We start from the raw sequence: 13,718 nt of genomic DNA on the forward strand, positions 1-13,718 counted from the left end.
TCTCTGAGCCTCACCCATGACTCAGAGGTAATGACAGCACCTGCCAGACCTGGTGCTAGATTTCCCATCTGAGCCTCACAGCCAAGGGTGGTTGTGAGGATCGGATGAAAAAATAACTATGAAATGGCCTGGAAGAGGTCGAACACTTCTACCATGTCCCTGGAGAAGCACTGCACAGCATTAGCTGTGAGTCAGTTAATGCCACACTCTTGTGCTGGTGGCGGTGGGCACGGCTCAGAAGATCTCAGACTGCTCCTAAGAGCCTCGAATTCCTAGATCCCAGCTTTTAAAATGCTGCTATGATGCCAGTTTCCCAGGTGGTGCTTGCGGTAAAGAACCGACCTGCTAGTGCAGGAGATGTAAGAGATGTGAGTTCCATCCCTGGATAGGGAAGATCCCCCAGGGCAGGAAACGGCAACCCACTCCAGTATTCTTGCCTGGAGAATCCCATGGACAGAGGAGTCTTGTGGCCTACGGTCCATGGGATCACAGAGAGCTGGACGTGACTGAAGTGACTTAGCGTGCGTGATGCTGGGCCCTAACATTAGTTGAGTGTTATGCCAGGCACTGCTGTGAAAGCACTCTGCATGTAGGGCCCCCTAAGACGCTCACAACCTTTGGAGGTAAGCAGTACCACTGAAAGCTCAGAGAGGTCATGTAACTTGTCCAAGGCCAGCCTGTTGGTCCGTGACAGAGTCAAGACTGAACCAGGTCCTTGAGTCCACTTCCAACTCCTGTCCATTCCCTGTGCTTCTTGGAGCACTGTCATGTGGGCAGGGCTGGGACCCCTGGGCGGGGAAAGCGTCCTCCCTGCAGATGATCTTTGACCAGCACAGCCTGTCTGGCGCTGATCTCCCCCGTTTTCTCTCAGGTCCTGAAGCTGCTTCTCGTGGCCTGGGACCGCCGCCTCATCTTTGCCATCGGGACATCCAGCACCACGGGTGAGTCAGACACCGTCATCTGGAATGAAGTCCATCACAAGACAGAGTTCGGCTCTAACCTCACCGGCCACGGCTACCCAGACGCCAACTACCTGGACAACGTGCTGGCCGAGCTGGCCGCCCAGGGCATTTCCGAGGACAGCGCTGCCCAGGAGAAGGACTGAGCGGGGGGGTGGGGCCTCGGGGGGGCAGGGGTGTGGGAGCCACAGGGCAGGAAGTAGGGAGAGTCAGGGTGGAAGTTGGTGCCGTGCCCTCCTGAGCCCCTTGTGCAGTCTCCATCTCCCATCCTTCCGGCCACAGCAGGGAGCCAGAGTGAATAAGGGGGTGTCATTCACAAACCTCATCCAACACACAGGGGCTGTGGGACAGGGTGAGGGCCGCCCTCCATCTGTTCCTGTGGAGTTTCGGTGCTGGGTAGGCAGGGACTCCTCCCCTCACCGCCCCCTACCCCCCAGCAGGGGGCACGGTCAGCACACTTAGGGTACGGGCACCTCTTACCCTGGCCTTGTGAAGCCAGAGGCGCCCGCCTTGGCTGGCTTCTCGCTGCTTCCACTCTGCTTGGAGAGTGGAGTTTCTACTTTTCTCTCATCCCCTGGAGGTGAGGAGCTCTCACTGTGCAAGACTGAGGGGCAGAGGGGTGAACCGCTAAACCACTGCGACATCGGCAACCGATGCCTCGATGTACATCGAGGAAGTGCTTCTCACCAAGAGGGTCTGAGCAGTGAGGGCTTCCAGGAGCATCTCAGCTCCCATCGTGGTCCTGGCTGCTCCCGCCTCCCGCTCACCCCTCTCCCCTGTCCAAAGAGGCATCCGATTCTCTTATGCAGACGGAGGGACTCTGGGATTCCTCTCTGGGGCGCTATGTCTCCCGCCCCTCTCTGATCAGACCAGAGCCTGCGTCCCACTTAGCATCTGAATTAGTCCTCAGGGAGAGGAGCCCAACTCTTCCAACTCATCCCAGACCAGCTCAAAGATTCCTTGTGATTCATCCAGTCACTGTGAGTGGAGCCCAGGCTGGGCTCCGTGCCATCTGTGGATGTGTGTGTGTGTGTGTGTGCATGCGTGTGTGCACAGCACTGGGCCAGGCTCTGCCGCTGGGCCAGGTTGGTGGAGGGTCCCATCGTGATCTCACACTCTGGTTCTGCAAGCTCTCGGACCCCAGTCTGATGGGACTGAAACAGCCAGGCAGCGGTTCGTCAATGTGCCTCACTGTCTGACATCTGTCCCATAGTCAACATGAACCCAGACGGAGACAGAGCTGCGCTTGGGGCGGGGGGAGGTGTAGGGTGTGGGGTGGATGGGCCCCTTTGTATATCTCTCTCAAGGTGGGATCTGAGCTGGTCCACGAGGACCTCAGCAGGTCTCCATGCACGTTGTCTAATGAGCCTGGAGGGGGTGCGGGGACCCTCATCTCCCTCTGCAATGACAGGCTGGCCCAGTGCGTGAGGGAGCCTCCAGCCCTTTCCCAGCAGGGGTGGGACCACCTTGGGGTCCAGTCCAACCTGTGTCAGGGTTGTGACCCAACACCCTGCTGTCCCCTCCCCCACATTCCCCTCGGCTCCCATGAAGTTGGGGGTCAGGGAGGAGAGACGGGATGAAGAAGGCAACCCCAATTCTGCCCCCTTTGAAAGTGGATTCTCTGAACTCCGTGTTTGGGGGAAGTCGCTCTGGATCCTGATTCGAATTTATATACCTCGTGTCTGGGGCTCTGACATATATATATATATATATCTCTATATATATATCTATATATATAGAGAGAGAAGGTTTTCAATGCTGGAAAAATGGAAATGGAAAAGCCTTCAGACGCGGTACTGAAGTTAGAAGCCACAGCCAAACTTTTCCAAGGGTCGGCTCTGAGTGCCCTGCTCTCAGGCCTGCAGGCATTCTGACGGGGGCGGCCAGTGGGTTCGCTCGGGCGCACTGGTGCTGAGCTCGTCCTCCTCTTCCACGTGGCAGAAGACGTGAAAGTGTTAGTTGCCAAGCTGCCCTGGGGATATTAGTTAGCTCCAGCGAAGGGCGCTCTGGCAGGAGGCCTTCCAGCCTCACCCATCGGTCATTTATCTCACCAGCAGACCAGGAGACTGGCCCCCAGCCCACCACACAACGGGGCAGTTTCCTGCCGCAGCCGGGAAGGAAACATCCGAACTCAACGGGAGAGCCCTCCCTTAGCATTTCATGTCAGCCCATGCCCGTTGCCGGACCACCCTGTGCCAGAGAAGGGCCTCATCGTAAGCCCGACTACGCCCCCACCCTCCTTCGGCATCCTTGTCCGGGATCCTCTGGGCTCCTCACCCACAGGAACGCGGAAACAGACCCAGAGTCGGCGGGTAGACAGAGCGGTGTGGCTAGATGTGGGGAAAGAAGGGAGGCTGGTAACTGGCAGAGGGCCGGGTGGAGAGACTGATTTCCCTGGGTCGGCCAGAAGAAGGTGCGGGTGGAGAAGGAGACGCGCCCAGGGCAGAGAGAAGAGGCTGCAGGGGAAAGGCAGGCAGGCGGTGCCCCTTTGAGAGTCGTCTTCACACCTTCCAGCCTCCCCCTCAGGATGCTGATAGTACCGATGGCCTGTGTCTCTTCCCGAGATGCTTGTAGGGGCTACCTCATCTGCTGCTCTTCTAGTGGGACTTTCTGGGCAGAAGGAACCGTTCATGTCCTTTTCTAACACTGTGCCAGGCAAAGGGGATGGGAAGGGCATGCCTCTGCCCTCTCTCTCATGCCAACCTGAAAAGGTACAGCCCTGGGTTGGGCGAGAACCCCCGCCGGCAGAGGTCCTGTGCATCCATCACTCGGACGCAGGAAGTCCTCCCGCCGGAAGCCCTGCTGTGTTCCCTGCCCCGTGCAGGGAATCCCACGCCTGTCCTCTCATTGTCTTAGCACCAGCAGCCTCGTGTCTCCCCTCCTGAGTCTCCGGGGAGGACACGTGGGACTGGAGACAAACCCTGTTAGTGCTCATCCCTTGAAAGGTGGATCGTGTGTGTGTGTGTGTGTGTGTGTGTGTGTGTGTGTGTGTGTGTAGTTGCCTTTGTGTTTCCATACCCCTTTGGGGAAGCCTGGACTTCTTTGTGGTTTCACGCCTGGTCCAAAGTGCTCGTCCTGGTGTTGTGGGCATGAGATGGTTGGGGGGAAGGTCCTGTGTGGTACAAGGAAGGGCCCTGTCCTCTTTTCCTGGTCTGTGGTCCCTGGCATTGATGGTGGGGCGGGGGGCGGGGGGTTGGTGGTTCTGGGGGAGAGCGGGTGACTGTCCTGTTGTAAATCACTGTAACTGGTGTGTTTTGAAGTCCTTGGTGTTGCTCTGTGAGTGGACATCGCCACCTGGTGCTCATGAGGTTTACGTGCGGAACAATAAACGGCAAACAACAACCGCAAAGTGTCCTCAGCCTGCTTTCCGTCCATCCGTGCGCCTACCGGTGAGGACTTGGGGAACCTCGCCAAGTCCGCGAGCAACCGCAAGTCCTTCCACTGAACGGGAGAGTCCCTTTTTCTACTCTTTTTTACATCTTTACCCACACATTTGACCAAGTGACCTACTTTGACTTCTTGTTCCTCCGAAGAAACAGACGACCTGGCAGGGGAAACAAGTGAAGCAGTAGGGGAAAGACCATCTTAAAAACCACGAGCGTTTGCTTCTCAAAGTTCCCTTCACTTGGCCACAATGTCCGGTACATTTCAATAGCTCACAGGCTGTGTTTTTCAGATGTACTCAATTGCTAAGCGGGGTCCAACTCTTTGACCCCAGGGACTGTCGCCCACCAGGCGCCTCTGTCCATGAGATTTCACAGGCAAGAATACTGGAGTGGGTTTCCATTTCCTCCTCCAGTTTTTCAAATCCCGATTCGAATGAGAACACAAAGATAAAATGCAATTGCAAAGGGGCTTTTGTCACCCAAATGTGTCCTTGTTTCTGATGGTCCACGGAGTGTGGTTTTCTTGGAAGTCTGGATCAGTGTTTCCAGACTCCAACCTGAGCTAGCCAGTCAAGAAAGCAGGACTCAGAGAATAGAACCTATGTAACCCCCATCAGGGTTTGGATTTTGTAAAGTGACTTGATGAATGTAAACCTCAGGCTGTCTCATTCTGATTTCCTGTGGATGAATAGAGAACACATTCCTCAAGTACACATTTTAATACATATTTACGTGCAACGTTGTTAGAAGCCTAAGTTGGTGAAGAACTTTTCATTTCAGTGGGCTGTTAGTACATTAAAAGTCTCAGAGTTTAAAGGTATACTTTGTTTATCCGATTCAGTAATCTTCAAGAACTCATAGGGAAGTCAGTATCAGCAGGAAAGTGGTTAGCTTGGCTGAAACATACCCACAAAACCCCCAGAGGTGAGGGAAGGCATTTTAATGCTTAAGAAGCAGGGGTTTAGTACAGAGGTTGTAGAAATCTCTGTCTGGTTGAGAGCACAGCTCCAGTTTTGTGAGTCACTCCTCTGTATTGTAGTGGGAGTGACTGTAGGACCTCCCTCTTGTCTTCCCACAGTCTGGGACAGTTCAAGCTCCCAGAAGAAGGACCTGGTAGAAGCCAAATTTGTGACTGCAGGTGTTAAATGAGGACAGGACAAATTATCCTTCATCCAGGATAACTCACCCATGACATTCGATTTGGTGAAGAAATACATAGCTTTAAAAATACAGTGCAGACTATTAACAGAGTCACCCTAATAATTACAATTAAGTGAAACCATTATTAAAATTAGGCAAAGCATCAAATGCCAGGTGACAATCATGCATCCTATGAGGTGTCCCAGGGGAGTCAGTGTGGGACTGAAATAAACGTGCCACAAATGATGTTGAGTGTCTTTTTTCTTTTCATTTAAGAACATTGATTTGATCACATCAACCTCCTTTCTGCTGGAGAAAAGAAAAGGACAGGGTACATGATTGGGTTTTTTCTATCTTGTCCAGATTTGGGGGATGCAGTGATAATTAGATGTGGATATACTTTGATTTCTTGCATCTTTCTTGTCTTCCACCCCCAGAAAAATTTCAGAATGTGGGGTGTGTGTACGTGTGTGTTGAGGTGGGTGTGTGCACGTGATGGGAGAGTAGAAGGGGGGATGGTCATCTATGGAAGAGGGAGGGACCATACCTGGGTAACAGAACGAGAGGGTCACGCTTGATCTAGCCAAGTTCTTTGCCCCACTTAGGACAAGCTGAGAGGACGAAACCAGGCAGCTGGTTCTGGGTAAGAATTCCACTTCCCCATAGTACCAGAATCTTTTCTAGCTTTCACCCTTTCTTCACTCACTGCTGGTCTCCAAACCACCCCTTCCCCCTTGACTTCCTCAGAGAAGTTTAAATGTTAAAATATTCTCTGAGGACCTCACGACACTAGTCTGAAGTCCAAGAGTGGCCTGGTCTCAGTAACTCTTAATTGTGGGGAGCTTGAAAAGAGTAGGCTTGGTCTAGGCACCATCTCCTGGTCCAGAGGATGCTGAGGTGGTCCAGAGGAGACGACGCAGTCATCAGTACCTCAGAAAGAAATGTGATAGCCAAGCAGGACCTGCTGTGTCTTCTGGGGCTCTTCTGGGAGTGTGAAATCCAGACAGCTTTCAAAAAACACAAAATAGTGGGGGGGGGCGGTAATGTTCAAAGACATCCTTAGAGCTCATGAATTGGAAACCATGGCTGACCTCAGATTAAATGCATCCTCAAATCCAAATATGAACATTCTCCCTTGTCCTTCTTGCACACAAGCTTTCAGGTGAAGATAATGGCACACACCGAGAAGAGACAACCGCCTCAAGTTTTAGGCTCCAGGATGACTTTTGCTTAAACAGTCACAATTGCCCTCCAGTCCCTCTCCCAACTTTGTCCATATTTATTTCCTGGCCCAGAGACCTAGAAAGTCACAGTTCCACAAGGACTTCTGTTGCACTTGACACAGCAATACTTAGGAGGGCAGAAGTGGAGAGAAAAAGAAATGAAAGCCATGCTTGAAGGCCTGACTGGGGAGGAGAGAAACGGTGTCCTGGGAGAGCCTAGGCAGGGTTCTGTGCCTGCTCTTGGTCAAGGGCATCTCCATTCACAGCAGCGCCTGCAGCCAAACTCTGCTTCTCATCCTGGAGGGCCTGGTATCCCTTTTTCCTGGACTTCCGGGCACCATAGATGGCCAGGGCAACGACCCCTGCCAGGGCGATGGTCACCCCCAGGGTGAGCCCCGCGGCTGCTCCTCCAGACAGACCCTTGCCGTCTCCATGGACGACTCTCATGGCCCTGCGAAGCTCTAGGGGCTCCCCCAGCCTCCACTGGTGGGTCTGGGGATCTTTAATCCAGGAGCTGGCTGTCTCGCGGTTAGTCACCAGGACAGTGTTGGTGGCCACTTGACTCATGAGGGGTGGTCGGGTGTAAGGAGGGAGCCTGACAGGAGGCAGAGACCCTCCAGTAAAAAGCCCGGCTTTGACACAGTAAGACACTTGGCACCCATCACTGATGAGGGCTAGGTGTTGGCTAAAGCCCCCGGGACACTTTCTTAGAGAAGGTGCCCCCAGATCTTTGGATGTGGCAGAATCCACCAAGGGGTTCCCCGCCGCACAGCTAAAGAACCCACCAAAGGGAATGGAAAATCTATATCCCAACTCATAGTCCAGAGAGGCACATACCTTAAGGTTTTCAAAAAGTTTCAGTTGAAAATAGCCAGCTGGGCACGACTGGGCATTGGTCAGAGGATTTATGCTCTTCCCACTGAAGAGCCCACCAAAAAGGAGCCCAGAGTTTTCAGATACTTGGCCACTGGCTGCGCACCAAAAAGCCCTGAATTCAGCCCTGGCTACTCGAAACACGTCTTCACACACTGTCTTGCAGAAGATGTAGAGGGTACACTTGCGGGAACATTCCAGGTGGTTGTAACCCTCCTCGTGGGTCTGAGTGAGCAGCTGGACTGGGGAGTAGCCAGAGGGGCAGGACACGCTGCCAGTCAGAGGATTCTTCTGCTCCAGGTTCTGGCAGAGTTGGACAGCCTCATTCCCTGAGAACTGGGTGCATTCCTGGTAAACTCCCCCGAAGGAGAAATTGGTCATCTTCCCTTCGCAAGAGCCATCGTCAGTGTTGGCTTGGAAGTTGAAGTTGGGGGAGCTGAGATCTGTGCAGCCGGGGTAGGTGTTGACCACATAATACCTGTGCACGGCAGCTTCCACCGTCTTCGACAGCTTTCTCACCAAGGGTCCCGGCAGGTCAGGCAGTCGTTCGGGGTTGATGAAGAAATACAGAGGCAGGCCAGCTCGGTCCATGGCCACCAGGTGGTTGCTGACGCCCTGCTGCCAGGCCTGGAGGGTGATGCCTGGGTAAAACGGAAGTCCTCCAAAGCTCTGAACTCTGGAGTTAGTTCGGTTTGAGAGGTAGCTCTTGGTGAAGGCGTTCTGAGAGGTGTAGTTCTCCTCAAATTTGAAGTTCACGATGTTCAGGAAGGTGATTCCAGCGGACGCGGTCACAGCACTGCGGCTGCTCTGGCTGTCCTGCAGGAAGGACGACCTGATGTGGTCCTCCTGAATGAGCGCGGCCCCTGCGTCCACGCTGGTGATGACATGGGTACCGTAGTTGAGGACCAGGAGTTCTGCCAAGTAGGTGGCCATCCGGGTCTGGTTGTTCTCCAGTTGCTCTGAGATGTCCATGAGCGCCTTCTTAAACCCCAAGCTTAGCTCTGCATCTGGGTTGATTTTGACGGTGTAGACCAGGTTTCTTACCTGAACCTGGGTAGTTACAGCTTGGTCCTTCACCTGAAGCGTCTTTATCCTCTGGAACTCAAGGGAGAACTTGCCGTTGACTTTGGAAAAAAGAGAGAGCTCCATGTTGATGGAGTTGGAGGTGCTGCTCTGGTAGTTTACCCAGGACTCCAGGATTTTGGAGTTCATCTCCAGGTTGCTCTGCTTCTGGGGAATGGTGAAGATCTCATCCGGGACGATGTACTGCCCGTCTTCCGTGGTCCTGCAGTGGCTGTAAGCCAACTCCATCACCCTTCCCGTGTCCACGTTCCGCAGGTTATCCCAGCCGCCTCCGGGTAAGACAGGCAGAACGGGCAATTTTAAGGCATTCTTGCAATTTTGAAACCCAGGCTCATCGGTCACTCCCCAAGATGTGTCCGTTTCAGCCCATGTTGCCACTGCCCAGATTAGAAAGGCACCCCTGAAGCTGTTCATGGCTCAGACAGCCCCGGCCTGACCCACCGGTCCTAAGCTGTGGCCAGAGGGCTTGGGGCAGACTGAACTGATGGGAAAGAAAGCCGTTGCTGAAACAAAAAGTTTAGCAGTTCTCCTAAAGCCACCAGTTCCTCTTTGGGCTAGTCTAATCTCGAAATGGGGAAATGAGAGTCGATTCGAACTCTAAGGTCCATCAGGACTGAAAACATTGTGTGGCACTAGATAGGAAACCCAGCCCTGTATCCTTAACAGTCAGCTGCCCCCGACCCCCCAGCGCCCAGCTGGTTACTCTGCACAGCAGTGGGCACTCAGAAAAAACACAACCACACACCTTACCGTTACCCCCATGAGAGCGTTCCAGCTTTGAAAGAAAGCTTTGGTTTCATTTTTTATTCACTCTCTTGATGGTTCTGCTTTCCCCTAATGACTCTCTGTTGGGACTTCAATATCACTCTCCTTTTCCTCTGTGTATAGTTGGCAATAACTCGGTACCTGCTCTTATAACTTTAATTTTTTCATTCCATGGTTAAGTGCATGTAACTTAGACAGATGTGTAAAAATGAATGCGGTCTTCACCATTCAGGTTTTTAAAGCAGCAATTCATTTGTTGTGTCGTAAGGAGAAGATAACTTCATGAATTTGCATTTGTGTACTAATGCTAACAGAGAAGGGAGTGGCACCCCACTCCAGTACTCCTGCCTGGAAAATCCCATGGACGGAGGAGCCTGGTGGGCTGCAGTCCATGGGATCGCTAAGAGTCGGACACGACTGAGCGATTTCACTTTCACATTTCACTTTCCTGCATTGGAGAAGGAAACAGCAACCCACTCCAGTGTTCTTGCCTGGAGAATCCCAGGGACGGGGGAGCCTGGTGGGCTGCCATCTATGGGGTCGCACAGAGTCGGACACGACTGAAGCGACTTAGCATCAGCAGCAGCAACTAGTGCTAAGTCTATTAAGCCTCATTATTTAAAGTAGTCTTTTCAGGCCCATAGACCTAAAATCAGGCTTGATTGGAGCCCAGTTCTGTTGGTTCTTTGGGACAACTAGCACATTGAGTGGAAGCCAGGGAATCCAGAGGAGTTAATGGAAATTCCCAATTGCACCCTTATGTCACCCTGATGGCTCCCAGCTGCACCCTTACACCATGAACCAGACGCAGGACTGAGACTGCAAAAGCCATGTTTCAATTCACAGGCCGCCTGTCTGCATTCTGGAAAGACAATTTCAAGGAATTGAATCACCACAGGATTGTCACTGAGGCAGCTGACAGGTGTTTTCAGAAATAATGAGGCCGGTTGCCTAGCTTTACAGGCGGAGCACCACTAGTTGCTATTAAAACCTTGACACAATCTAGAAAAAATGATACAGATGGACCTGTTTGCTTAGAGAACAGACGTAGCGAACAAACGCATGGACACCAAAGACGGAAAATGGGGTGGGGTGAACGGGGCTCACATGTGTGTGAGTTAAGTAGATCGCTAATGAGAACCAGCTGAAGAGTCCAGGGGAAAAGAGAAGATACATACAGTCTGTTTGTAGGACACATATCAAGCTAACCTTAGAAATGTGCTCCAATATACATTAGATGAAGACAAATACTGCTTGATTTCACTGATGCGAAGTACCTAGAATAGTCAAATCCACAGTCAGAAAGTACACTGGTAGACGCCAGCGGGGTGGGAGTCAGTGTTTACTGGGGACAGAGCTTCAGTTTAGGAGGGTGAAACATCCCAGAAATGGATGATGGTGAGACTGCACAGCAACGCGAACGCACTCAGTGCCCCTGGACTGCATGGGGAGCTACGGTAAAGTAGTGTGCTTCCAGTCTGTGACTTTCTCCATGGTGGCTCAGATGGCAAAGGATCTGCCTCTGTTGCAGGGGACCTGGCTTCAGTCCTTGCGCTGGGAAGGTCCCTTGGAGAAGGGAGCGGCTAACCCACTCCAGTGCTCTTGCCTAGAGAATTCCATGGACAGAGGACACAGTCCACGTGGGGGCCAAGGGTCAGACATGACCGAGCAACTAACACTTTGCCACAATTTAAAAAAAAAAGCCTGATTTGTGTGGTCATGTGATACTGCAATCCTACTCCTCGGCATATATCTGGAGAAAATTCTAATTCAAATAATACATGCACCCCAATATTCATAGCAGCACTATTTACAATATCCAAGACATGGAAGCAATAAGCGCCCACTGACAGATGAAAGGATAAAGTATACGGATTTTGTGCATGTTCTCAGTCACTCAGTCACGTCCGACTCTTTGCAACTGTGTGGCCTGTGGCCTGTCAGGCTCCCCTATCCGTGGGACTTTTCAGACAAGAATAGTGGACCGACCGGGTGGCCATTTCCTCCTCCAGCAGATCTTCCCAATCCAGGGATCGAACTCACATCTCCTGCGTTGGCAGGTGGATTCTTTACCACTGAGCCACCTGGGAAGCCCATATAGATTTACATGTAATGGAATATCGTGTTTTAGTTGCTAAGTTGTGTCTGACTCTTTGCGACCCCATGGACTGTAGCACCAGGCTCCTCCGTCCATGGAATTCTCCAGGCAAGAACACTGGAGTGGGTTGCCATTTCCTTCTCCATATTTCCTAGTCATAAAAAAATGAAATAATGCCATTTTGCAACAACACTGATGGATCTAGAGATTATAGGAAGTGAAGTAAGTCAGACAGAGAGAGACAAAAATCACATGATTTCACTTATTTGTGTAATCTAAAGAAAATACAAATAAACTTAACAGACTTGTGGTTGGCAAGGGAGAAGGTGGGTGAGGGAGTGATGGATTGGGAGTCTGGAGTTAGCAGATGTGCACTATTATGTATAGGAAGGATAAACAGCAAAGCCCTACTGTACAGCACAGGGAACTAGAGCAGTATACTGTGGTAAATCATAACGGAAAAGATGTGAAAAAGAATACATATATATGTGTCTGAGTCATTTTGCTGTATAGTAGAGATTAACACACCATTGTAAATCAACTACACTTTAATAAAATAAAATTTAAAAAACCTTGGTGGTGTTCTGTAAACCCAGAAATATCACATTCTGGCTCTATTGATGCCTCAGTTATCATGCTCTGGGGAATTCACTTACACTCAAGTTCAGTTCAGTTCAGTTCAGTCGTGTCTGACTCTTTGTGACCCCATGAGTCGCAGCACATCAGGCCTCCCTTTCCATCACCAACTCCCAGAGTCCACCCAAACCCATGTCCATTGAGTCAGTGATGCCATGCAACCATCTCATTCTCTGTCATCCCCTTCTCCTCCAGCCTTCAATCTTTCCCAGCATCAGGGTCTTTTCCACTGAGTCAACTCTTTGCATGAGGTGGCCAAAGTACTGGAGTTTCAGCTTCAACATCAGTCCCTCCAATGAACACCCAGGACTGATCACCTTTAGGATGGACTGGTTGGATCTCCTTGCAGTCCAAGGGACTCTCAAGAGTCTTCTCCAACACCACAGTTCAAAAGCATCAATTCTTTGGCTCTCAGCTTTCTTCACAGTCCAACTCTCACATCCATACATGACCACTGGAAAAGCCATAGCCTTGACTAGATGGACCTTTGTTGGCAAAGTAATGTCTCTACTTTTTAATATGCTGTCTAGGTTGGTCATAACTTTCCTTCCAAGGAGTAAGCATCTTTTAAGGGTTTAGTTTATGAGTCAGTTTCTGGGCTTCCCAGGTGGCTCAGTGGTAAAGAATCTGCCTGCCAGTGCAGGAGACACAGGAGATGTGGGTTCAATCCCTGGGTCACGAAGATCCCCTGGAGGAGGAAATGGCAACCCACTCCAGTATTCTTGCCTGGAAAATTCCATGGACAGGGAAGGTTAGTGGGCTACAGTCCATGGGGTCACAAAGAGTGACTGAGCAAACACACACCTGGTTTCTACTTGGCTAGAGAAGCAAGCCTCTGACCAGGTTATAAATTAATAGCTCAGTAGAGTGATCACAGATTTAGAATTAGAAAAGTTAGAACTGAATGCCCTTGAGTACTTCCAATAAGTTTGCAGAAATATTCATATACTTTTCTTAAAACTATCTCAGGGCTAGTTCATCAGAATCAGAAAACTCACTTATCCTGTTTTGAAGACATGCTGACGATTTCTTATTTTTTCTTTTGGCTGTAGTAGATCCTAATGGAATCTCACTCTTCTTCAATGAGAATACAAGTAAGGTGAATATAGATAACTCTACATTTAGGTGTTCCTATATCTCTAAACACCTAGTCATTGTCATTTACTTTTGGACCACCTTCTTCTTCATTTTTATTACAGCAAGAAGAAAAAATGAAATAGCTAAAAGAGCCCAAAAGAGTGAAATTACATCGCATTCATATGACAAAATATTTTGCAGCCATCATAATTATATTTTCAAACAGTTTTAATAACATAAGAAATTCTTATGCCATAATGTTAAGAGGAAAAGCCATGACAAGCATTCAATATGATCTCAACTATGTACAAATATAATGAGGAATATACACCAACTGACCCATTGACAGTAGTTATATCTAGTAGGTAGGTTTTATGAATTATTTACTTCTTTCCACTCTTCTACATATTTTGAGTTTTCAACAATGAGCATGTTTTTACTCATTTAACAAAACTTTATTGAGAATCTACCAAGTCCC

General features: G+C 50.4%; 2 protein-coding genes across 4 annotated transcripts in view; one reads left to right on the forward strand and one right to left on the reverse strand.

Annotated features, from left to right (window-relative positions):
* DTX4 (deltex E3 ubiquitin ligase 4) overlaps window positions 1-4,308 on the forward strand; it is a 43,342-nt gene extending 39,034 nt beyond the window's left edge. For all 3 annotated transcript variants that reach the window (XM_086338801.1, XM_086338800.1, XM_086338802.1), the window contains exon 9: window positions 872-4,308. In XM_086338801.1, the coding sequence (XP_086194927.1) occupies window positions 872-1,105 (234 nt within the window). In that variant the 3' untranslated portion in view covers window positions 1,106-4,308. The remainder of the gene's footprint in view (window positions 1-871) is intronic.
* A 741-nt stretch (window positions 4,309-5,049) lies between these two features.
* Window positions 5,050-9,208, reverse strand: LOC147358853 (macrophage-expressed gene 1 protein). Its single transcript, XM_086338799.1, has one exon. It carries the CDS (start codon window positions 9,076-9,078, stop codon window positions 6,925-6,927), a length of 2,154 nt encoding a protein of 717 aa, XP_086194925.1. The 5' UTR covers window positions 9,079-9,208; the 3' UTR covers window positions 5,050-6,924.
* Between the last annotated feature and the right edge of the window lie 4,510 nt (window positions 9,209-13,718).

Source organism: Bos grunniens, chromosome 15, assembly GCF_055505025.1.
Source record: "Bos grunniens cultivar Pamir isolate PY7600 chromosome 15, Bosgru_T2T1.0, whole genome shotgun sequence".
NCBI lineage: Eukaryota > Metazoa > Chordata > Mammalia > Artiodactyla > Bovidae > Bos > Bos grunniens.

Bases quoted from the DNA above. Each gene is read 5' to 3' on its own strand.
- LOC147358853 (XM_086338799.1), bottom strand. From the start codon at position 9,078: ATGAACAGCTTCAGGGGTGCCTTTCTAATCTGGGCAGTGGCAACATGG.